Source organism: Sesamum indicum, linkage group LG3 (genome assembly GCF_026168435.1).
Source record: "Sesamum indicum cultivar Baizhima isolate 11 linkage group LG3, ASM2616843v1, whole genome shotgun sequence".
In the NCBI taxonomy this organism is placed as follows: Eukaryota; Viridiplantae; Streptophyta; class Magnoliopsida; order Lamiales; family Pedaliaceae; genus Sesamum; species Sesamum indicum.
In genome coordinates, this window is record NC_142659.1 from 31,098,416 (window position 1) to 31,114,839 (window position 16,424).

Sequence of the window (16,424 nt, forward strand, 5' to 3'; positions counted from 1 at the left end):
TAAAATAAAAATCCCCAATTGATTAGAAAAATAAATAATATGGGCAAATCCTATTCATTAGTCATCTTTGGGTTGGGTTGAGTCTAATTGGCAAAAAATGGAGCAGCTTGCTTGCCGGGCAACACGGCTTGTTTAGACAAAGACTTTGATTAAAAAACAAAAGAATTGCATTAAAAATAAGGAATATGTAAGTTTGAATTCCGTGTCTTGTGAGAAAACATTCCTTTCTTGATGATTAGGAATATGAGTTTTTGAAAGATTGTAGTACAGTGAAATTAATACGTAATGATATATTAATAAAAAAATTATATGAATAAAAATATTATTTAAAAAGTTAGATAGGGTTTCAACATCTAATGGACTTGCCAACTAAACAATATTTGCTTTAAATACAACCCTATCCCTATGCATTTCCTTTGGTAGATTCAAACTAGGCCCTGCAATTCTATTATTCTATACATCTATATACCACCTCTTTGTATATATTTTCTTTGTATATATATATATATATATATAGGGGTAGAGGGTAGAGGGTAGGGGTAAATTTGATGAATTATTTGTAGAAAAAAAATATATATATATATATGTGTGTGTAAATATATACGTCCGTACTAGTTTAAAGAGCAAAACTGTCATTTTCTTTTAAAAAAAATAAAAATACAGTGAGCACAATCACGTGGATTACATGCTTCACAAAGATTAATAAACTTTTTACCAATTTATTTTCATAATCTTTCTAAATTTTATGTTAGGTCAAATCGAAACATATAAAAACAAAAATAAGAATGCATGAAAATGACAACATGCATTCATTTTGAGGTAAACAAACATCTCAATCCATTTACAACATTGTTATGATACAATTGAAAAATATTAATATTGGAACTTATATTATATGAATATAAAATATATTTAATTTTTTGGAGAAGAGAGTTTAATTTAGAATATTGAGAGTTAAAAAAATTTCATTTAATATGATATCTAAGTTGAGGTGCATTATAATGAATTAGGTGAGAGCTACCAATAGAATATAGATAGGTTGGTTAAAGTGATGGAACAAAATGTAAGTTAAAGTTTATAGCTAATCTCATTTTCTAATCACACCAAAAATATCTTAACCCATTGATGATATGTTCAAAGTCAAAATAAAATTTTATTTGTTTAATAAGAATTCTATTTTCAAGAATAATAATATTTTAAAGTATTAACTTTTTAATATTTTCAACAATACTATATATATGTATGTGTGGATTAATAGGGTATTAGATGAAAAAATCTTGAGAAGGTGAAAATCATTTAATGAGTTGACATATGTAGTACAGATAGGAGTAAATCAGCAATAGTTTAATGTCTCAAGTGATGATATGCGCTTTTAGTGCAGCCAATAATGCGACAAAAAGCCGTCTAAGGAGGAATGATTTGAAGCATGTCTTTGGGTCCAAAGCACGCCAAATACGTACAACTACTACAGAAAAGATTTAAGTTTCATTTAATTATATGTTCTAATAAAAAAAAAACGAGTAGTGAGAAGATAATTCAGATTTAAATTACTTTATAACATGTGATTCATTCCATTATGAAACATATTTAACTTATTTATTGATATTTGATATAAATGTTGAAGAAAATAAAAAACAAAAAACTGTTGATATTATTAATTATTGATTTTTTTGAAAAATATGATAAGGTAAAAAACACAAGAAATGTCCTGGAAACCTTAAGAAAAAATATATCAAGTTGATTGATTTAGATGATGAGGCAAACAGAATATCCAAATGCATCCAGACAGGGACCCAATTATGTGTGAAAGTGAAAACTCCTCCTGATTTTTGGTATGAATACTGACAACACTCTACAAACAACGCTTTAATGATTGAAGAATTTTAACCTCATTTTTTTTTTTGACTTTAATGCAAATAAAGACCTTCCATTCCATATGGCGCTCTCTCACCTACATATATTATTCATTCATGCTACCTTCAATCCAAAATATTCGAATTTTTCTGAGCAGTGTCTGTGGGACCCAGTTTGCAGCTATACACAATTTTTTCGCTTCAAATTGATTTCTTGTCTTTCTTCTGTCTTCTGGAGCTCATTCAAGAAATTCTTTGCTCTTTCATCGACCCTTTTTGAGTTGTTGAATGTCCAAGATTTTCAATTCTTTGTTTCTTCAAGCAAGAGATGCAATCTGGGCTTTGAAGATTGGGTATGCTAATCATATGCTTTGCAAGTATTTCAAGAATATGATTACTTGTTCATTGGATTTGTTTAAGGGTAAGTTGAATCAATCCTTTTTGTTCTATCTTTGTCTTTCTTGAAAATTATTGTCTTCAACTTAATATGGTTAATTCAGTGGTGATGTTGTATTCTTTCACCATTGGATTTGTTTGAATTAATACCATCTACAGTTCTTGATTGTTCAATTTGTTGGGGTTTGGTATTTCAAGATTCTGCAGGTTTGGATTTTAAGTTTTTATCTTCAGCTTGGATTTGCTCTGTTAAATAAGTAAACAGTTTGACTTCCTTTGGGTTCCTATGATTGTCTTTTAGTTGCCACTTGCTGTTGAACTTCAATATTAGAACTTTACTCTTCATGTCATAATCATAAAGAGTCATATCTACAGATTGATGGTTATACATATTCAAAGTTTGAATTTTGAATGATTGATTTGATTGTTTCTGTGTAATTATACTTACAGATTTCTGATGCGTATTCAAGTGTAATTTGTTTTCTCTTTTAAATTACAGTTTACTTGTTAATATCAGCTACCCATTCGTTCTCGTGCGTTTCTGTAGTAGCCATTATATCTAGATTTTTGTGCTATGTGTATATTTGTGTAATTCTTCTCTTTATTTGATCTGGAATTTGAGTATGTGATTCTTTTATTTCTTTCAATAATTTCCCATGAGTTCTTAAACTATTTCCAACTTGAATTTCATGTCAACTGTAACATTTTGATTCCTGTTCCTGGAGCAAATGCTCTAACATTATGAAGCCTGTTGGATGAATCCTGTATGTCACGGCATTAATACTTAATTACCATGAGTTATTTTTACTTTTACCTAATGAGGTCTTGGTTGTTTATGTACTTCTCAGATAAATGTTGGATTTTCTCGCTTTTCATTTAGAAGAACATTTTGCCACACCTTCTGGGAAATATTTTTGAACTTCTCGACTTGTTTAAATTTAATATGCAGGATGAAAGGATATCAAATGTAACGCGTGGAATCATTGCAGTGCAAAGTTGACAAAACTCAAGTAACTACAGAAAGCAGGAAAATAGGCATTCCACGAAATTAAAGTTTGGGCATCTGTCCAGTGTAGAGAGAATTCCACTTCTCTCACAATGCCATCAGTCAGTCCTACTGCTTCATTAAGAAGCACTGAGAGCTCTGTATCAAGTTGCAGTAAGCTCTTGCTATTATCTTTTTTGTTCAATCTGCTATAATATGCAATCGTTCTTTCACTTATAACTTAATTTTTCAGGTGACATTTCAGTTGACACAAACTTTGACGACCGGTATACAATTCATCACCTTCTGCTAATGGTTTGATAAAGAAATGATCTGAGAGTATAGTTTCACTTAATTTTGAAAGGCTTCAAGATTTCAACTCCATTTTAAGCTTACGGCAGGTTTCTTTGTTCTCTGTCAGGGTATATGTGGAAGACAGCAGCACAGACAGCGGTCAAGAAGATTCCGATGCTTTATCAAAGGGGCATCTGGATGACTCAAACTTACCAGTTAAATTGAACGGTTTTCATCATATCAGTAGCTTGGTGAAACATGACTCTGGCGAAGTTCGAAATGTTGACAACTTTAGAAGCATCAGAAATGCAGAAAGCGTAGGAACCTTTGAAGTTCAGGAAGCAGACAAGAGTACAGAAAGAGTGAGTTCATCTGTTGAGATATCTGGGATATCTCTTTCAAACAATGAATTGGATGCTGAATTTTGGCTACCTCCAGAACCAGAAGATGAGGAGGATGATATAATAGGTAGCGTTGCGAATTATGACGATGATGAAGATGAATGTGGTGATGGTGTCAGCTGGAGTAAACCTAGTTCTTTAAGCAGCTTTGGAGAAGAAGGCAGTGGAAGTTACAAGTTCAAAGAGGAAAAGCTTAAAGCAATGAACAATGTCAGGAACGGGAAATTTATGGCCCTTGTTAGTCAACTTATTAAGTCCGTGGGTGTTGATTGTTCAGGAAATTCTGGTGAGAATTGGGTGGATATAGTGACTTCTTTATCATGGGAGGCTGCTGCTTTTTTGAAGCCCGATACACATGAGGGTCAGATGATGGATCCTGATGGATATGTGAAGGTTAAATGTATTGCCACTGGTTTACGTACCCAAAGGTAATAATGACTTTTTTTAGCTTTATTTCTTGCTTGAAAAACTTGAACATAAATTGGATTTTGCCTTGAAAACAAGTTTTTTATTTAGATAGTTGAAGAGGACACCAAAAGTAAAGGCCTTATCATCTCTACTAAGTAATCTTGAGTTGCTTCATGAGTAACATTTGCCACAGAGAAGTATCTCTTCTTGAACTTGTAGATGAGCCCACTTAGGTTTTGAGATGGATATTTAGCTCCTTTAATTTGTAGGAATTGTACTAATATGTGGCAATTCTTACTGGTGCAACTTCTCCTGTTATTTAAGGCAAAATTGCAATTCATTTTGCACTTTTTTAAAACCCTGAGACCTTGTCAAGGGATTGCATAACGGGTTTCCATTAGGGTTATGACACAACCTGACTGGACTTACAAACTAGAATTATGGTCCATGTGTACTGGATTTAGATTGGTTTTTCATGTATGCAGTAACTCTTGATAGATTTCATTTATGTTTGGTGAATCTAACTTAAACTGCACCCTGATTTCAATTCTGTAGTCAAGTAATCAAAGGGCTAGTCTTCAAAAAGCATGCTGCTCACAAACACATGCCTACAAAGTACAAAAACCCGAGGCTGCTGCTGATCCATGGCTCGCTAGATCTTTCTTCTGGTGGATTGTCATCATTTGAATCAATGCAGCAGGTAAAGTGATAATCTCCTATTTGGACTTGAACATGTAAAAGTTATCTCTGTATCAGCAGACATTTTTCTTTCCTGATCATTATTCATTAACAGGAAAAGGACAGTTTGAAATTGATTATTGAGATGATAGAGATGTGCCATCCCAATGTTATTTTAGTCGAGAAATCAGTTTCTCGTGACATACAAGAGTCTATTCTTGCAAAAGGGATAACACTAGTCTATGATATGAAGCTCCACCGACTAGAGAGAGTTGCTCGCTGTATTGGTTCACCTTTATTGTCAGCGGAGATTGCAATAGGTAAAAAACTTAGGCAGTGTGATTCCTTTCGCATTGAGAAATTTGTGGAAGAACATGCTGTTGCAGGTGAGGGTGGAAAAAGACCTAGTAAAACTTTGTTGTTCCTTGAGGGGTCTCCTACTCGGCTTGGATGCACGGTAAGTATTGAATGTATTATTTATAACAGAGCTAATTATTTTGTAGGGTTTGTGAATGTTGTTGAGGGCTGTGACGTAATCTCCTGTTTATAAAATGTAAACCAAGAAAACATCATATCCCAAACTGGCCTTTTGCTACATTTCATTTTGGCAGTTAAATCAGAAATACTGTAGTTAATATAAATGGCATTACAGGTTCTGCTGATGGGAGCTAACAGCAATGAATTGAAAAGAATTAAATGTGTTGTCCGGTGTGCAGTTGTCATGGCATATCATTTAATGCTTGAGACTTCTTTCCTTCTAGATCAAAGTGCAATGTTCTCCACGATTTCTTCTACTGAGGTAGACCTGGCTTTTACCAACAAACAATTGACACCAGTTGGCACTGATGAGACCAATGTAAAAGGACAGAAGGAATCTGATGCAGAAATAAACGAGTCATTCACACTTGATGTTCCCGCTTCTAATGGCTTCCATCGAATGGGGTCACAGAACCTAATCGCATCTTCAGGGGACAATTCTTCATTGTCGTTTCAGTCATTGAACCTAGAAACATTTCCAGGATTATCTCATTCAACATCTATTCAAGAACTTACAAATGATAGTTTTCCTCTTTTCTCTGACTCTTCGGAGAGTATGCCCAGTGCACTTCGTTTTGATGGAAGAAATCAGGTTGGTCAGGCTGAAAATGAAATTCACATTTCCAGTGCTCGAGGTCTGGAGGTTGTAGATCACCATGATGACAGGCCAAAAGCTAAACTTGAGGAAAATAATTTGCTTGGTAATGAGCAGTCGAATCGACCAGAATGTTCAGATACATGGAGCCATTGTGATAGTCTTGAAGATCACATGCTTGGGAAGGATGAGATCAGTACAGTCCTAGATTCTGAAAGCATTTTAGTTCTGATGTCCAGCCGCAATGCTTCAAGAGGGACTATGTGTGAGCAGAGTCATTTTTCTCATATTAAGTTCTACCGGAGTTTCGATGTTCCTCTTGGAAAGTTTCTGTGTCATAATTTGCTCAATCAGGTTTTTTGAAACTCTTGTTTTCTTAATTATTTAAATATAGTTTTTGCTGATAAAACTTTGTCATGTCCAAGCTTGCATTTTGAAACCTAAATTACATTGGAAGTTCATATTTGCTGAAGATGGGGAAAAGTTCTACAAAAATCTTAAACATGGTCTCATGGGTTATGTAATGCATTTCGGTACTATTAATTTTGAAATCATATGACCTAGTAACCTAGTTTGAGAAAATGCATTTTCTTATGCCTAAAAAATGACAGTAAAGTTCAGCTAAGGCATACATTTTGCCATATGGGTCATTGCTGAATGACAAATATGCCTGCCAATTCATCCGTTCGCATCCTTTGCCTCTTTGAAGGACTCTTTTCATTTTATATGATGCAATAGAAAGGAATGTCTATGTGAAACTAGGTAATGTAAATTGTCATCTATACTCCTCTGGCTCCCAGTACCGGAGGGTGCTTTAGTCTGTTTTGAGAACAGAATGTACATCTGTAAGTAAATGAACTAACTTGTCCTTACTGACATGTAGCTAGCAATTGCATTTCACAAGTCCATTTTACCGGCTTTTCTTTTCCGTTTGACCTTTCTTTTAGGCTTGTTATTCACAGTTTAGACCTTATGGAAAATCTTCCTCTCCACAGAAACTTCAGTGCAAGACTTGTGGAGAATCCACTGAGGTGCACTTTTTCTACTATGCACATCACAATAAGCAACTTACTATCCAAGTTTGTCATCTTCCTTCCAGAAAAAGTTTGCCTGGGGAAAGTGAAGGCAAACTTTGGATGTGGAGTCGTTGTGGTCAGTGTAAATTCCGTGATGGAAGCTCAAAATCTACAAAAAGGGTATTGATGTCAGCTGCTGCCCGTGGTTTATCATTTGGGAAGTTTTTGGAACTCAGTTTTTCAAACCATTCCTCGTTCAATAGTCCATCCAGCTGTGGTCATTCTCTCCATAAGGATTTCATATACTTCTTTGGGTACGCTTAATTTTACTTATTTTAATTCTTCTGGAGGTCAATGGGTTCTGTTATGTCGTTTCCAAGGGTGCTTGTCATAGTGGGAGGGTGGTTTCCTTCCCTTATCTTCGCTCTTGGGATGGGAAAACCAGCCCCCCCCACCCCACCCCACCCCCCAATTACACACACAGACAGAGAAAGAAAGAAAGTGTCAGCTGTTATTGTTGTCAGCAAGTGCTTGCCTATTCCTTGGTGCTTCATTCTCCATTTCTTATTTGTGCTTGTGTCTCCAGCTTTTTCATATTTATGAAATAACCTTCTCATCATCTTTGGCTAACATCAGACTAGGCCCCATGGTTGCAATGTTCAAGTACTCAGCAGTTGCAACTTATTCAGTGTCTCTGCCACCTCAGAAGATGGAGGTCAACTCTAAAGTCAGAGGAGAGTTTCTTAAGAAAGATTCTGAGCATGTATGTATATTCACAAACTTTTTGATGTTTTATCCTCCACCTTGTGGATCCAAGACCCAGCTTATCATAAAAGTAAATATATCTCCATTTTTTTCACTGAGGTATTTGTTTTCCTCTCTTTAAGGTGTATTCAAAAGGGATTTCAATGTTCAGTGATATAGAAAAGTCTTTGAAGGACATAGGAAGTCGATATGTTGGGGTAACTCTGAACATTCATGGATCAAGCAAGCAATTTTCTGATATCGTAGAGATGTTGAAGCAGGAGAAATCTCAATTTGAGGTTAGATGTTTTCATAGATTACCTTTTGTTTGCATCTTGTCTTAATTAATAATATTATGGGTTCAAACCATTTCGGTATTCTTCAGATTGTAGATACAAAATGACTTGCAAGTTGTTCACTGCACATAATTCTATGGTATAGAACAAATCAGGTTGACATATTACCGCATGAAATATCTGATATTGTACAGACATCTGACATGTATTTACATATTGAGCTGGGTAAGATTGATTCCTTGTCCTTTGTTTCTTCCCCATTTTTTAATAACAATCAGCCTTTGATTTATAAATAGATACTTCCTTTTGGTGTTTCAATTTCATATAAAAATGGTTGCTACTACTGAATAGTTGACTAATATCATGGTAGGTGAAAAGTAACTTTGTGCACCTGAGCCAGCATGTGTGCAATTATTATAGTGCTTGATAATAGGCTTTTAAACGTTAAAGCTTTTAGACTTGGTTTTGACCTGTTTTTCTTTTTCATGCTATTTTGTAAAGAAGTTTGTGGGCCATTCTCATTTTTGTTTGGTCATGCAAATTAATGTTAGGTTGACATTCAGAATGTCTCTAAGAATGAAAGTGAAGATGATGCTGTGCGTAAACTTCTAAGCTTGAATAGAGTCCGACTGGAACTTCTTCTTGAATCATGTGTATGGGATCGTAGGTTACATGCATTACTCTCATCTGATCTTAAAATGGTTAATACTGATTCAATGGGCTCAGAAGCACAAGAAAACCTACTCAGAGACAATGTAATTGATGAACAAGAATTTGGTAAGGCTAACATTTCTGTGGGAAATTGTGATAGTGCTCCAGAAAATTCTTCTGGATCCGAAATTAAGCGGGCTGCATCAGTTGAAGCTAATGATTTTCCAATTAAAGAGATTCAGATTGATGGGCAAGTTGAGGAATCTAGAGGACATAAGTCATGGTCTACATCTTGTGGCACCAATGATGTTGCAAGGCCAAATATTGGCGGATGGAATGAAAATGGATTAGCAGTTCATGAATTCTTGGTGGGACAAAATTCAGAAGATCATTCTGATGCTGTTGAGGGAAACTCCCTTCATGATACTATATTTTCATCTGTGGAAGTGCAAATGGGTAAGGAAACGTCAATAGCTACTGATATGGAAGATGCTGGTTCTGATTCAAACCATTCTCCAAGAGAAAAGCACCATCATTCTTTGTTTTCCAACTTAGAAAATGATAAGGGTTGGATCTGGGCCCCCTTTACCGACATTCGACGTGAATATATGGAGGATCTCCAGAGAGGTTACTTGCCAAAAATTGTCTCTTTCAGCAGCTATGCTGCAGAATCTATGGCTCAGAAACTGATTACTGATGAGGGCTCAAGGCTGCACATTCCTCTTGGTAATCATGACTATATAGTTTCTGACTATGAAGATGAATTCTCAAGCATAATAGCTTGTGCACTGACTTTAGTGAAGGATGTGGCAATTGCAACAGAGGATCTGGCTGAGGATGCTCCGAAAGAAAGAGCAAACGAGAGTTCTCAGAGTCTGACAAGAGTGTTTTCCTTTAACGCTCCTAATTGGTCTTCATTAAGTTCCTTGGATTCCGATGGCATGCATTCTCCACCTGCCAACTTGACACATTCACATTCATCAAGTTTTGATGGTTTAGATTTGTTAGATTCATTCGTCTCCTATGGTGCTAGCCACCCGGAAGTCTCTATGGGTTTGGGAAAATACCAAGCAAAACGTAAATATTCTGTCGTATGCCTGTATGCGAGCCAATTTCGTCAGTTGCGAGCTCGGTGCTGTCCTTCTGAAGTCGATTATATTGCTTCCCTAAGCCGTTGTAGGAATTGGGATGCCAAAGGTGGAAAGAGTAAATCTTTCTTCGCTATAACGCTAGATGATCGTTTTATTATCAAGGAAATTAAGAGAACGGAATTTGATTCATTCATGAAGTTCGCCACAAACTATTTTGACTACATGAATCAATGCTATGAGCTGGGAAATCAGACCTGCCTTGCTAAAATTCTCGGCATCTACCAGGTTGGACTATCTACTTTTGGTGGCCTCTTTTCTGGTTCTTGTATAGGTCTATATTAACTAACTTTTTCTGTTTTTTCCCTACTCTTAACAATTTTCACTTAGGTTGCCATAAAAGCAACGAAAAATGGGAAGGAGACTAGACATGATCTCCTTGTGATGGAGAATCTTTCATTTGGTCGGCATATAGCTAGACAGTATGATCTTAAAGGAGCTCTGCATGCTCGATTTAATAGTGCTGGCAATAATTCAGGAGACGTTCTTTTGGATCAAAATTTCGTCAACGATATGAATGTTTCACCTCTTTATGTTAGTAGGAAATCGAAGCGAAATCTGCAGCGGGCTATATACAATGACACTAATTTCCTTAATGTGAGTTTCACAAAAACCTCATCAACCTGAGTCATACCTTACATATCTTGCTTAGCTCAGGGTTCTAGTGCTGACTATTTCTTTCTTTTTTTTTCATTTCAGTCTATCAATGTGATGGATTATTCTCTACTGGTGGGAGTGGATTCTCAACGTCGTGAGCTAGCATGTGGCATCATAGACTATCTCAGGCAGTATACTTGGGACAAGCAACTCGAGAATTGGGTGAAATCTTCACTTGTTGTTCCTAAGAACCAGTTGCCTACTATCATTTCTCCCAAAGAATACAAGAAGAGATTTAGGAAGTTCATAAATACACACTTCTTGAGTGTTCCAGATCATTGGTGTTCACAGAGATCTTCCAACCCTTGCAAACTTTGTGGCCCTGCTTTGGAGAATGGTTCGTTACATAAGAAGTCCCAAAAGCGAGGAAATCAGGATGATGATTCAGCCCATGGTACATCTCAGAAACAAGGGAAACATGATGATGGTTCCTCCCATGGTATATCTCAGAAACAAGGGAAGCATGATGATGGTTCCTTAAAATCTCCACATCACGGTAGACATAATGGCTTCTTTGCCTGATTTCTCTTCGTCCATCATCATTTCGAAATCAATTGTCTATTTCATATATTTGTATATAGTTCCTCGCAATATTGCGTCTGTTGCTTATCCTGCATCTATTTCTGCAGCAAAGTTCTGGGGGCATTGGTGTTTTATAGGTTGTCATATGTAGGTTGTACCTATAAACTTTTGCATGTATATCGTCTCGCGTAATTGTAAAAATCGCATTATGAGGCTTTTGGATGATTTCGGTGGATGAAAATGTAAGTTGCAATCTTACATGCATAGGCAAGGTATTAAAATACGATGATGTTAATATTGTTTAATGTTTGAAACTGATGAATATATACCATTTGCATTTATATGTACAGCATGAGAAATAAACATATAATCGTGAAGTAGGCTTTTAGCATTATGATCATCCAACATCACAGATGCTAGATGAGCAGGATAAAGTAATGTGAAGACACGACGCAGGAGGTCAGAGTTTCTTGTACAGGCACATACCTGAGTCGTAGACATTTTTTCTTGAAGAATCCCAGGAATTGCATGAAGCCGGTCGAGGCCGAAGCATTTCCTAGCAATCTTTGTTGTACCTGCATGTGTGTTTGCAGATGCAAGGACGGATCTGCGTGGAAACTGTGCAAGATGCTGCGTGTTTTCATAATCTTGAAGCTGTTGTATGATAGCACGGGTTCCATGTTGATGACAGCTCTGTAGCCTGTGAATGCTTTCTTTTGGAGGTGGTTTAGACTTCAGAGGCTGTGAATTTTCTTCCATCTCTGTCAAGTAATATGGATCGAGAAAATGTCAACTAATTTCTTTCTTTTCTACTTTATCTTTTATTTTTTTGCGTTAATCGAAAAATACTCAGAATTTTCTTTTTTTTAAAAATCTAATACAATTTCATAGATAACACATAGTAATTTATTATTCTAATAATTTTCAGTTTTATATAATTTTTGTCATCAGATAATACATTGATTCCAACACCTCCTTTCCCGGATCATCCTTCCTTTTAATCATGGTCAATTTTTTTTGTTTTTCCAAATGTGATTCACAGCACCATCCACTGCCTGGATAAGCGTTATCATCGGGTGGACAGGAGCCATATTTTTGTGGACATATCCTTCTGATCATTGGAATAACTTCTCAGGTAGCTCACAAGCCAATTTGGCCTCAAAGCATCACTAACTGAGATGAAAGCAGAAAATTCGGAACAATCCACCAGTCCTTCAAATGGGAGCTCTATGTTTGTCGCTAACGATGACTGGTATACAAAGACTTTGGACGGCCTACATGAGGTGGTCGTATTCCCCGCTGGGTGTAGACACAACTCTGATGTCTTCATTCCCTTTATTGACATGATCATAAGAATAAGTTACTTGATGATCTGAGTATATTCCTGCTGGATTTAAATATAATAATAATATAATTAATTGAGAATTTGATATTTCCACATCAATGGTTGATTCTGCTGTCTCGCGGAAGGAGGGAAAGCTCAAAAAGATAAATGCAGGGATTTCTTTTATGAGATAAAATATTCTCTAGGGGATAATTACAGCTTGTCTTTAGTCGATAAAAATCAAGGATAACAATTTATTAATTCATAAGAATAATACACTATGTGTGTATGAGCATGCATGCATGAGAAGAAAGCACATATCCAACTCTCGCACATTATCACCATGTCCAGATATTCACAGACAATTTGTAGCTTCTTATCATTAACCATAACAAAACCTATAAAAACATTAGCCCAACCAACGATCCTGGTAATCTGAGTAAACTCCAGCACACTGCAACATCTTAATACATCTCTCCCGGTAATTTCCCTAAGAGGCCATAAATGAGCAACCTGGGGAATCTGTTGAGTTTGATGTAATTTTTTGGTGCTGGAGAGGCTATTTCTTAGATTTGGTGGAGGTGGTCGTGGGGTGGATATAGAAACGGACAGTGAGCAGGGAGAGGAGAGTGAGATGACGAAAAGTGATGGCGTTTCTGACCCACTGCGTGGATTTCTTACTTTGCTGCAGTTGGTATGAAGGTGTTTATTGCCTGTTATAAGAATGAGTTGGATGAGTGTAGCAACTTTGTTTGTCCATTTTTTAGCAGCAGCAGTGTTTGTTGAGTTGATCTATTAAATTTTCATTAAGATAATTGATTTACATTCATTGTTTGCCATTAAGATAAGGACACTGATTATCTCCCCTTTATCCTTATAAAATAAGCACAAGTAAGATTTTGAATTGTTTGTCCCATTGAAGAGCTCGAAAATGAATGAATTGGTTTCCTACCATAAAATCTTGAACCCATGTTTCAGATATCAATTTGCTAGACTCATCACAAATGCTTCAGATTGAATTTCTTGACTCATTCCAAATGCTCAAATACTCACTGCACTACATGTGTATGTTTTACTAACAACACGAAAACGGGATAAAGAGAACTAGGCAAAAATCGATGTAAAGCTCTGTACTTAGTCTTCATTTCAGAGGCTTCCTACCCTAAATTGCTAGACTAACGCTCCAACCCTACTTCATCAAAATTCCAGTCTCTGACAAGGTCCCTTCTAACGGCATGGCTCCGGACTAGCCGCGGGGCACCACCTGTGACCCCAGAACTGGGGACAGTTGGCTGGGGCATCACCTTAGATGATGTGATGCTGGAATTAGCTCTTGGATGTGGAAGTGAAATCTTCCTGGTCAAGCAAGTAGCAATTGCCGAACATCTTCCTTCGTGGTCCGAACTTGACACAGAGTAACTTCTAAAAGAATGTGATGGACTTTCTATGCCATGGCATACAAGACATGCCAGACTCATACCGTCCCGCAACTAGTGTCAAAATCCAGTTGTCTCTTGCTGCATTGCAAAAGTACAAGCAGAGTTCATTTGAAGATGTTCTTTGAGAAAGATAGTGCACAACGGAGACAGAGAAAAAGGCATGAAAAAAAGGTATATGTTGTTATCATTCCTCCGCAAAGGTATTCACATACATCGTTATAGGTTGTTTAAATGGTAAAATATCACCCAGTTCCTCACAATTAGGCAATTTTATCTTTCTTGCAGAGGTAAAGGAGATCAATCATTCACGCTTTCTAAAACATCATTGTACATGTCTTTTCACCAACTATTTGTCTTCCATTGTTTTGTCAAAAGTCCTAGAGTGAATTGGACTCAATTCATTGTTCCATTCACTGAAAGAATGATGCAAAGGACAACAATGAACTCCAAATCAAGGAACCATCAATGAGGAGAAACAAATTTAACCCACAAGACGAAAAAGAGAGTCACTAAATGGATACAGGGGGGAAATGGAACAAAAGGTACAAGACTTGAAATAGGCAACTGTCCTATACAGTTTTTGCTCGGAGTGTGGCTGCCTGTCGAAAACGATAATTAATCTGCCTTAATTTGATTCCTCATTTGTTTAGATTTTTCAACTGCTTCTTAGACTACATTTCCATCTAGCTCCTATTATCATGGAATCTGTATAGCATGTGATGACATGATAGTCTTCAGGTATAAAGATCAGACATATATTCACCAACCAGCCCCAAAGAAACAGCAAGATCTCAATTTCATGAATATCTATGCAATGAGGAATCTGATGGCCAGAGCTCAAATGGCAATAGGAGCTAAAAATGCATCAAAATTCACCTAAAAAGAAACACTTACAAACTCAAAGCAGCATAAGAAACAATAAAGCAGTAATCTTGAGCTGCTTCAATGTAAAATTGAATACTGCCAACAGCAAATTTAGTCTTCTTTTCCTCTTTCCATCCAGAGGGACCTTAATTAAGACATGACTACTTCCACAACATGGGCGTCCAGGAAAAGCACAGGAACAAACGAAATATCTTAAAGAAATACAGATGGCTCAAAGATAACTATCGGGATTAAGAAAACAACCAGTTTAATTAATAAATTATTCAATGACTAATTAATCAGGAAACTAAAATAATAAAAGCCAAATTGAATACCCGAATCGAGAAGACAGCAACTTTAAAAGAAACCAATTGCAATGCGAAACAGATGAAGGGATCTGAGAGACAAACCTCAAACTGCTGAGTACAGTGTGAGTAGTGTAAGAGTTGATGATTCCTTGTCCGTTGAATCTTGAAAAGATCGAGGTTTTGTTCAAATCTGAATACATGTATCGGATATACCGTTTATGAGAGAGAGAGAGAGAGAGAAGGTAATCTACGCCCACAAGTTTCACAAAACAGTTGTTAAAACCGTTCTTGACAGTTGGGGAGCGGATTCTTCGGTGTGTACAAAATTACATTTTTTTCCTATAATTTTAGGTCGTCAATATCTTTAATTCTATAATTTACTTTATTTATATGTTTAATCCTTTATTTGACAAATACATCATATATGGTTTATTTTGATAAATTTAGTCATATATTGACAATTGTGATCCCTTTCAAACTGTAATATATTTCAATTTTAATCTTTTAATTATGAGTAGTTAGGATCAAAATTTGTCAACACATGATTAAATTTGTCAAAAATGATCAAATATGATATGTTCATTACTAGATTTATCAAAAAAAGAACTAAATGTATAAATAAAATAAGTTATAAGACCAAAAATACTAATTACCTAAAGTTACAAAATCAACTCTAAAAAAAAAAATTACCTTGTTATAAGATATTTATTTCTTTGTTTTTGTTTTTCCTTTTCCCGAGTTTCTTCCTCTTAATTAAGACCAATCATACTCGGATTATATCTCTTTTTCTTCATAAGTATTCGAATTACGTTTAAGAAAATGTCAGTTGAAATATGTAGAACAAATCTCTCGGTTGAAAAGGTGACGTGATGCTGTCCACAGCCATCTTCCATGAGAAATTTTGATCCAATCCGTTAGGTCGTCCCTTAAAAGACCTGTCTTATAAAACTAGTTATTACAAGAAATGGCAGTCTCTGTAATACAAACACACACATGTTTTACACGTATTTAGATTTATGGATTCGATTTTCAGTTGGTCACTGCTGAGCTTCTAATAGTTTTTACTTCCCAAGAATAAAGTTCAAAGTATTTTGACAGGTCTATTTGAAAACTGTTAATCAGAGTTGCGGTTAGTTCACCTGTTCACGGCATTCTCTTGTGTACAATATGGAACTGAAAACCTTTGTATTTCTGAGCTACGAGAATGGTGGACAATTCATTAAATGTGTGTATATTTTAGCTATATGAGAGACGAAATCACTGTAGGACAGCGTAACTATCCTTTATATGTAGGTAGTAGAAGTTGAT

General features: G+C 35.9%; 2 protein-coding genes across 3 annotated transcripts; one reads left to right on the forward strand and one right to left on the reverse strand.

Moving 5' to 3' along the window:
- The first annotated feature begins 1,949 nt into the window (after nucleotides 1-1,949).
- Nucleotides 1,950-11,522, forward strand: LOC105159518 (putative 1-phosphatidylinositol-3-phosphate 5-kinase FAB1D). The gene is made up of 13 exons (XM_011076606.3): nucleotides 1,950-2,274; nucleotides 3,199-3,408; nucleotides 3,488-3,521; nucleotides 3,656-4,357; nucleotides 4,893-5,037; nucleotides 5,131-5,472; nucleotides 5,668-6,501; nucleotides 7,143-7,477; nucleotides 7,800-7,926; nucleotides 8,051-8,206; nucleotides 8,755-10,230; nucleotides 10,333-10,599; nucleotides 10,702-11,522. The coding sequence occupies exons 2-13, from the start codon at nucleotides 3,348-3,350 to the stop codon at nucleotides 11,179-11,181; spliced, it is 4,959 nt and encodes a 1,652-aa protein (XP_011074908.1). The 5' UTR covers nucleotides 1,950-2,274; nucleotides 3,199-3,347; the 3' UTR covers nucleotides 11,182-11,522.
- Nucleotides 11,523-13,510: 1,988 nt separating this feature from the next.
- LOC105159519 (uncharacterized) lies at nucleotides 13,511-15,436 on the reverse strand. 2 transcript variants are annotated; one of them, XM_011076607.3, is made up of 2 exons: nucleotides 15,219-15,436; nucleotides 13,511-14,022 (listed from the first exon to the last, which is right to left on the reverse strand). In XM_011076607.3, the coding sequence occupies exon 2, from the start codon at nucleotides 13,981-13,983 to the stop codon at nucleotides 13,681-13,683; it is 303 nt and encodes a 100-aa protein (XP_011074909.1). In that variant the 5' UTR covers nucleotides 13,984-14,022; nucleotides 15,219-15,436; the 3' UTR covers nucleotides 13,511-13,680. The 2 variants fall into 2 exon arrangements, with proteins under 2 accessions (XP_011074909.1, XP_088734665.1); XM_088878539.1 differs by lacking the exon at nucleotides 15,219-15,436 and adding an exon at nucleotides 14,839-15,194.
- Between the last annotated feature and the right edge of the window lie 988 nt (nucleotides 15,437-16,424).

Excerpts from the sequence above, each read along its gene's own strand:
- LOC105159518 (XM_011076606.3), top strand. The coding sequence starts at position 3,348 with ATGCCATCAGTCAGTCCTACTGCTTCATTAAGAAGCACTGAGAGCTCT. Across the intron at positions 3,522-3,655 it reads GACACAAACTTTGACGACCG|GGTATATGTGGAAGACAGCA; the intron begins GTATACAATTCA and ends GTTCTCTGTCAG. Across the intron at positions 7,927-8,050 it reads TTAAGAAAGATTCTGAGCAT|GTGTATTCAAAAGGGATTTC; the intron begins GTATGTATATTC and ends CCTCTCTTTAAG.
- LOC105159519 (XM_011076607.3), bottom strand. The coding sequence starts at position 13,983 with ATGAGTCTGGCATGTCTTGTATGCCATGGCATAGAAAGTCCATCACAT.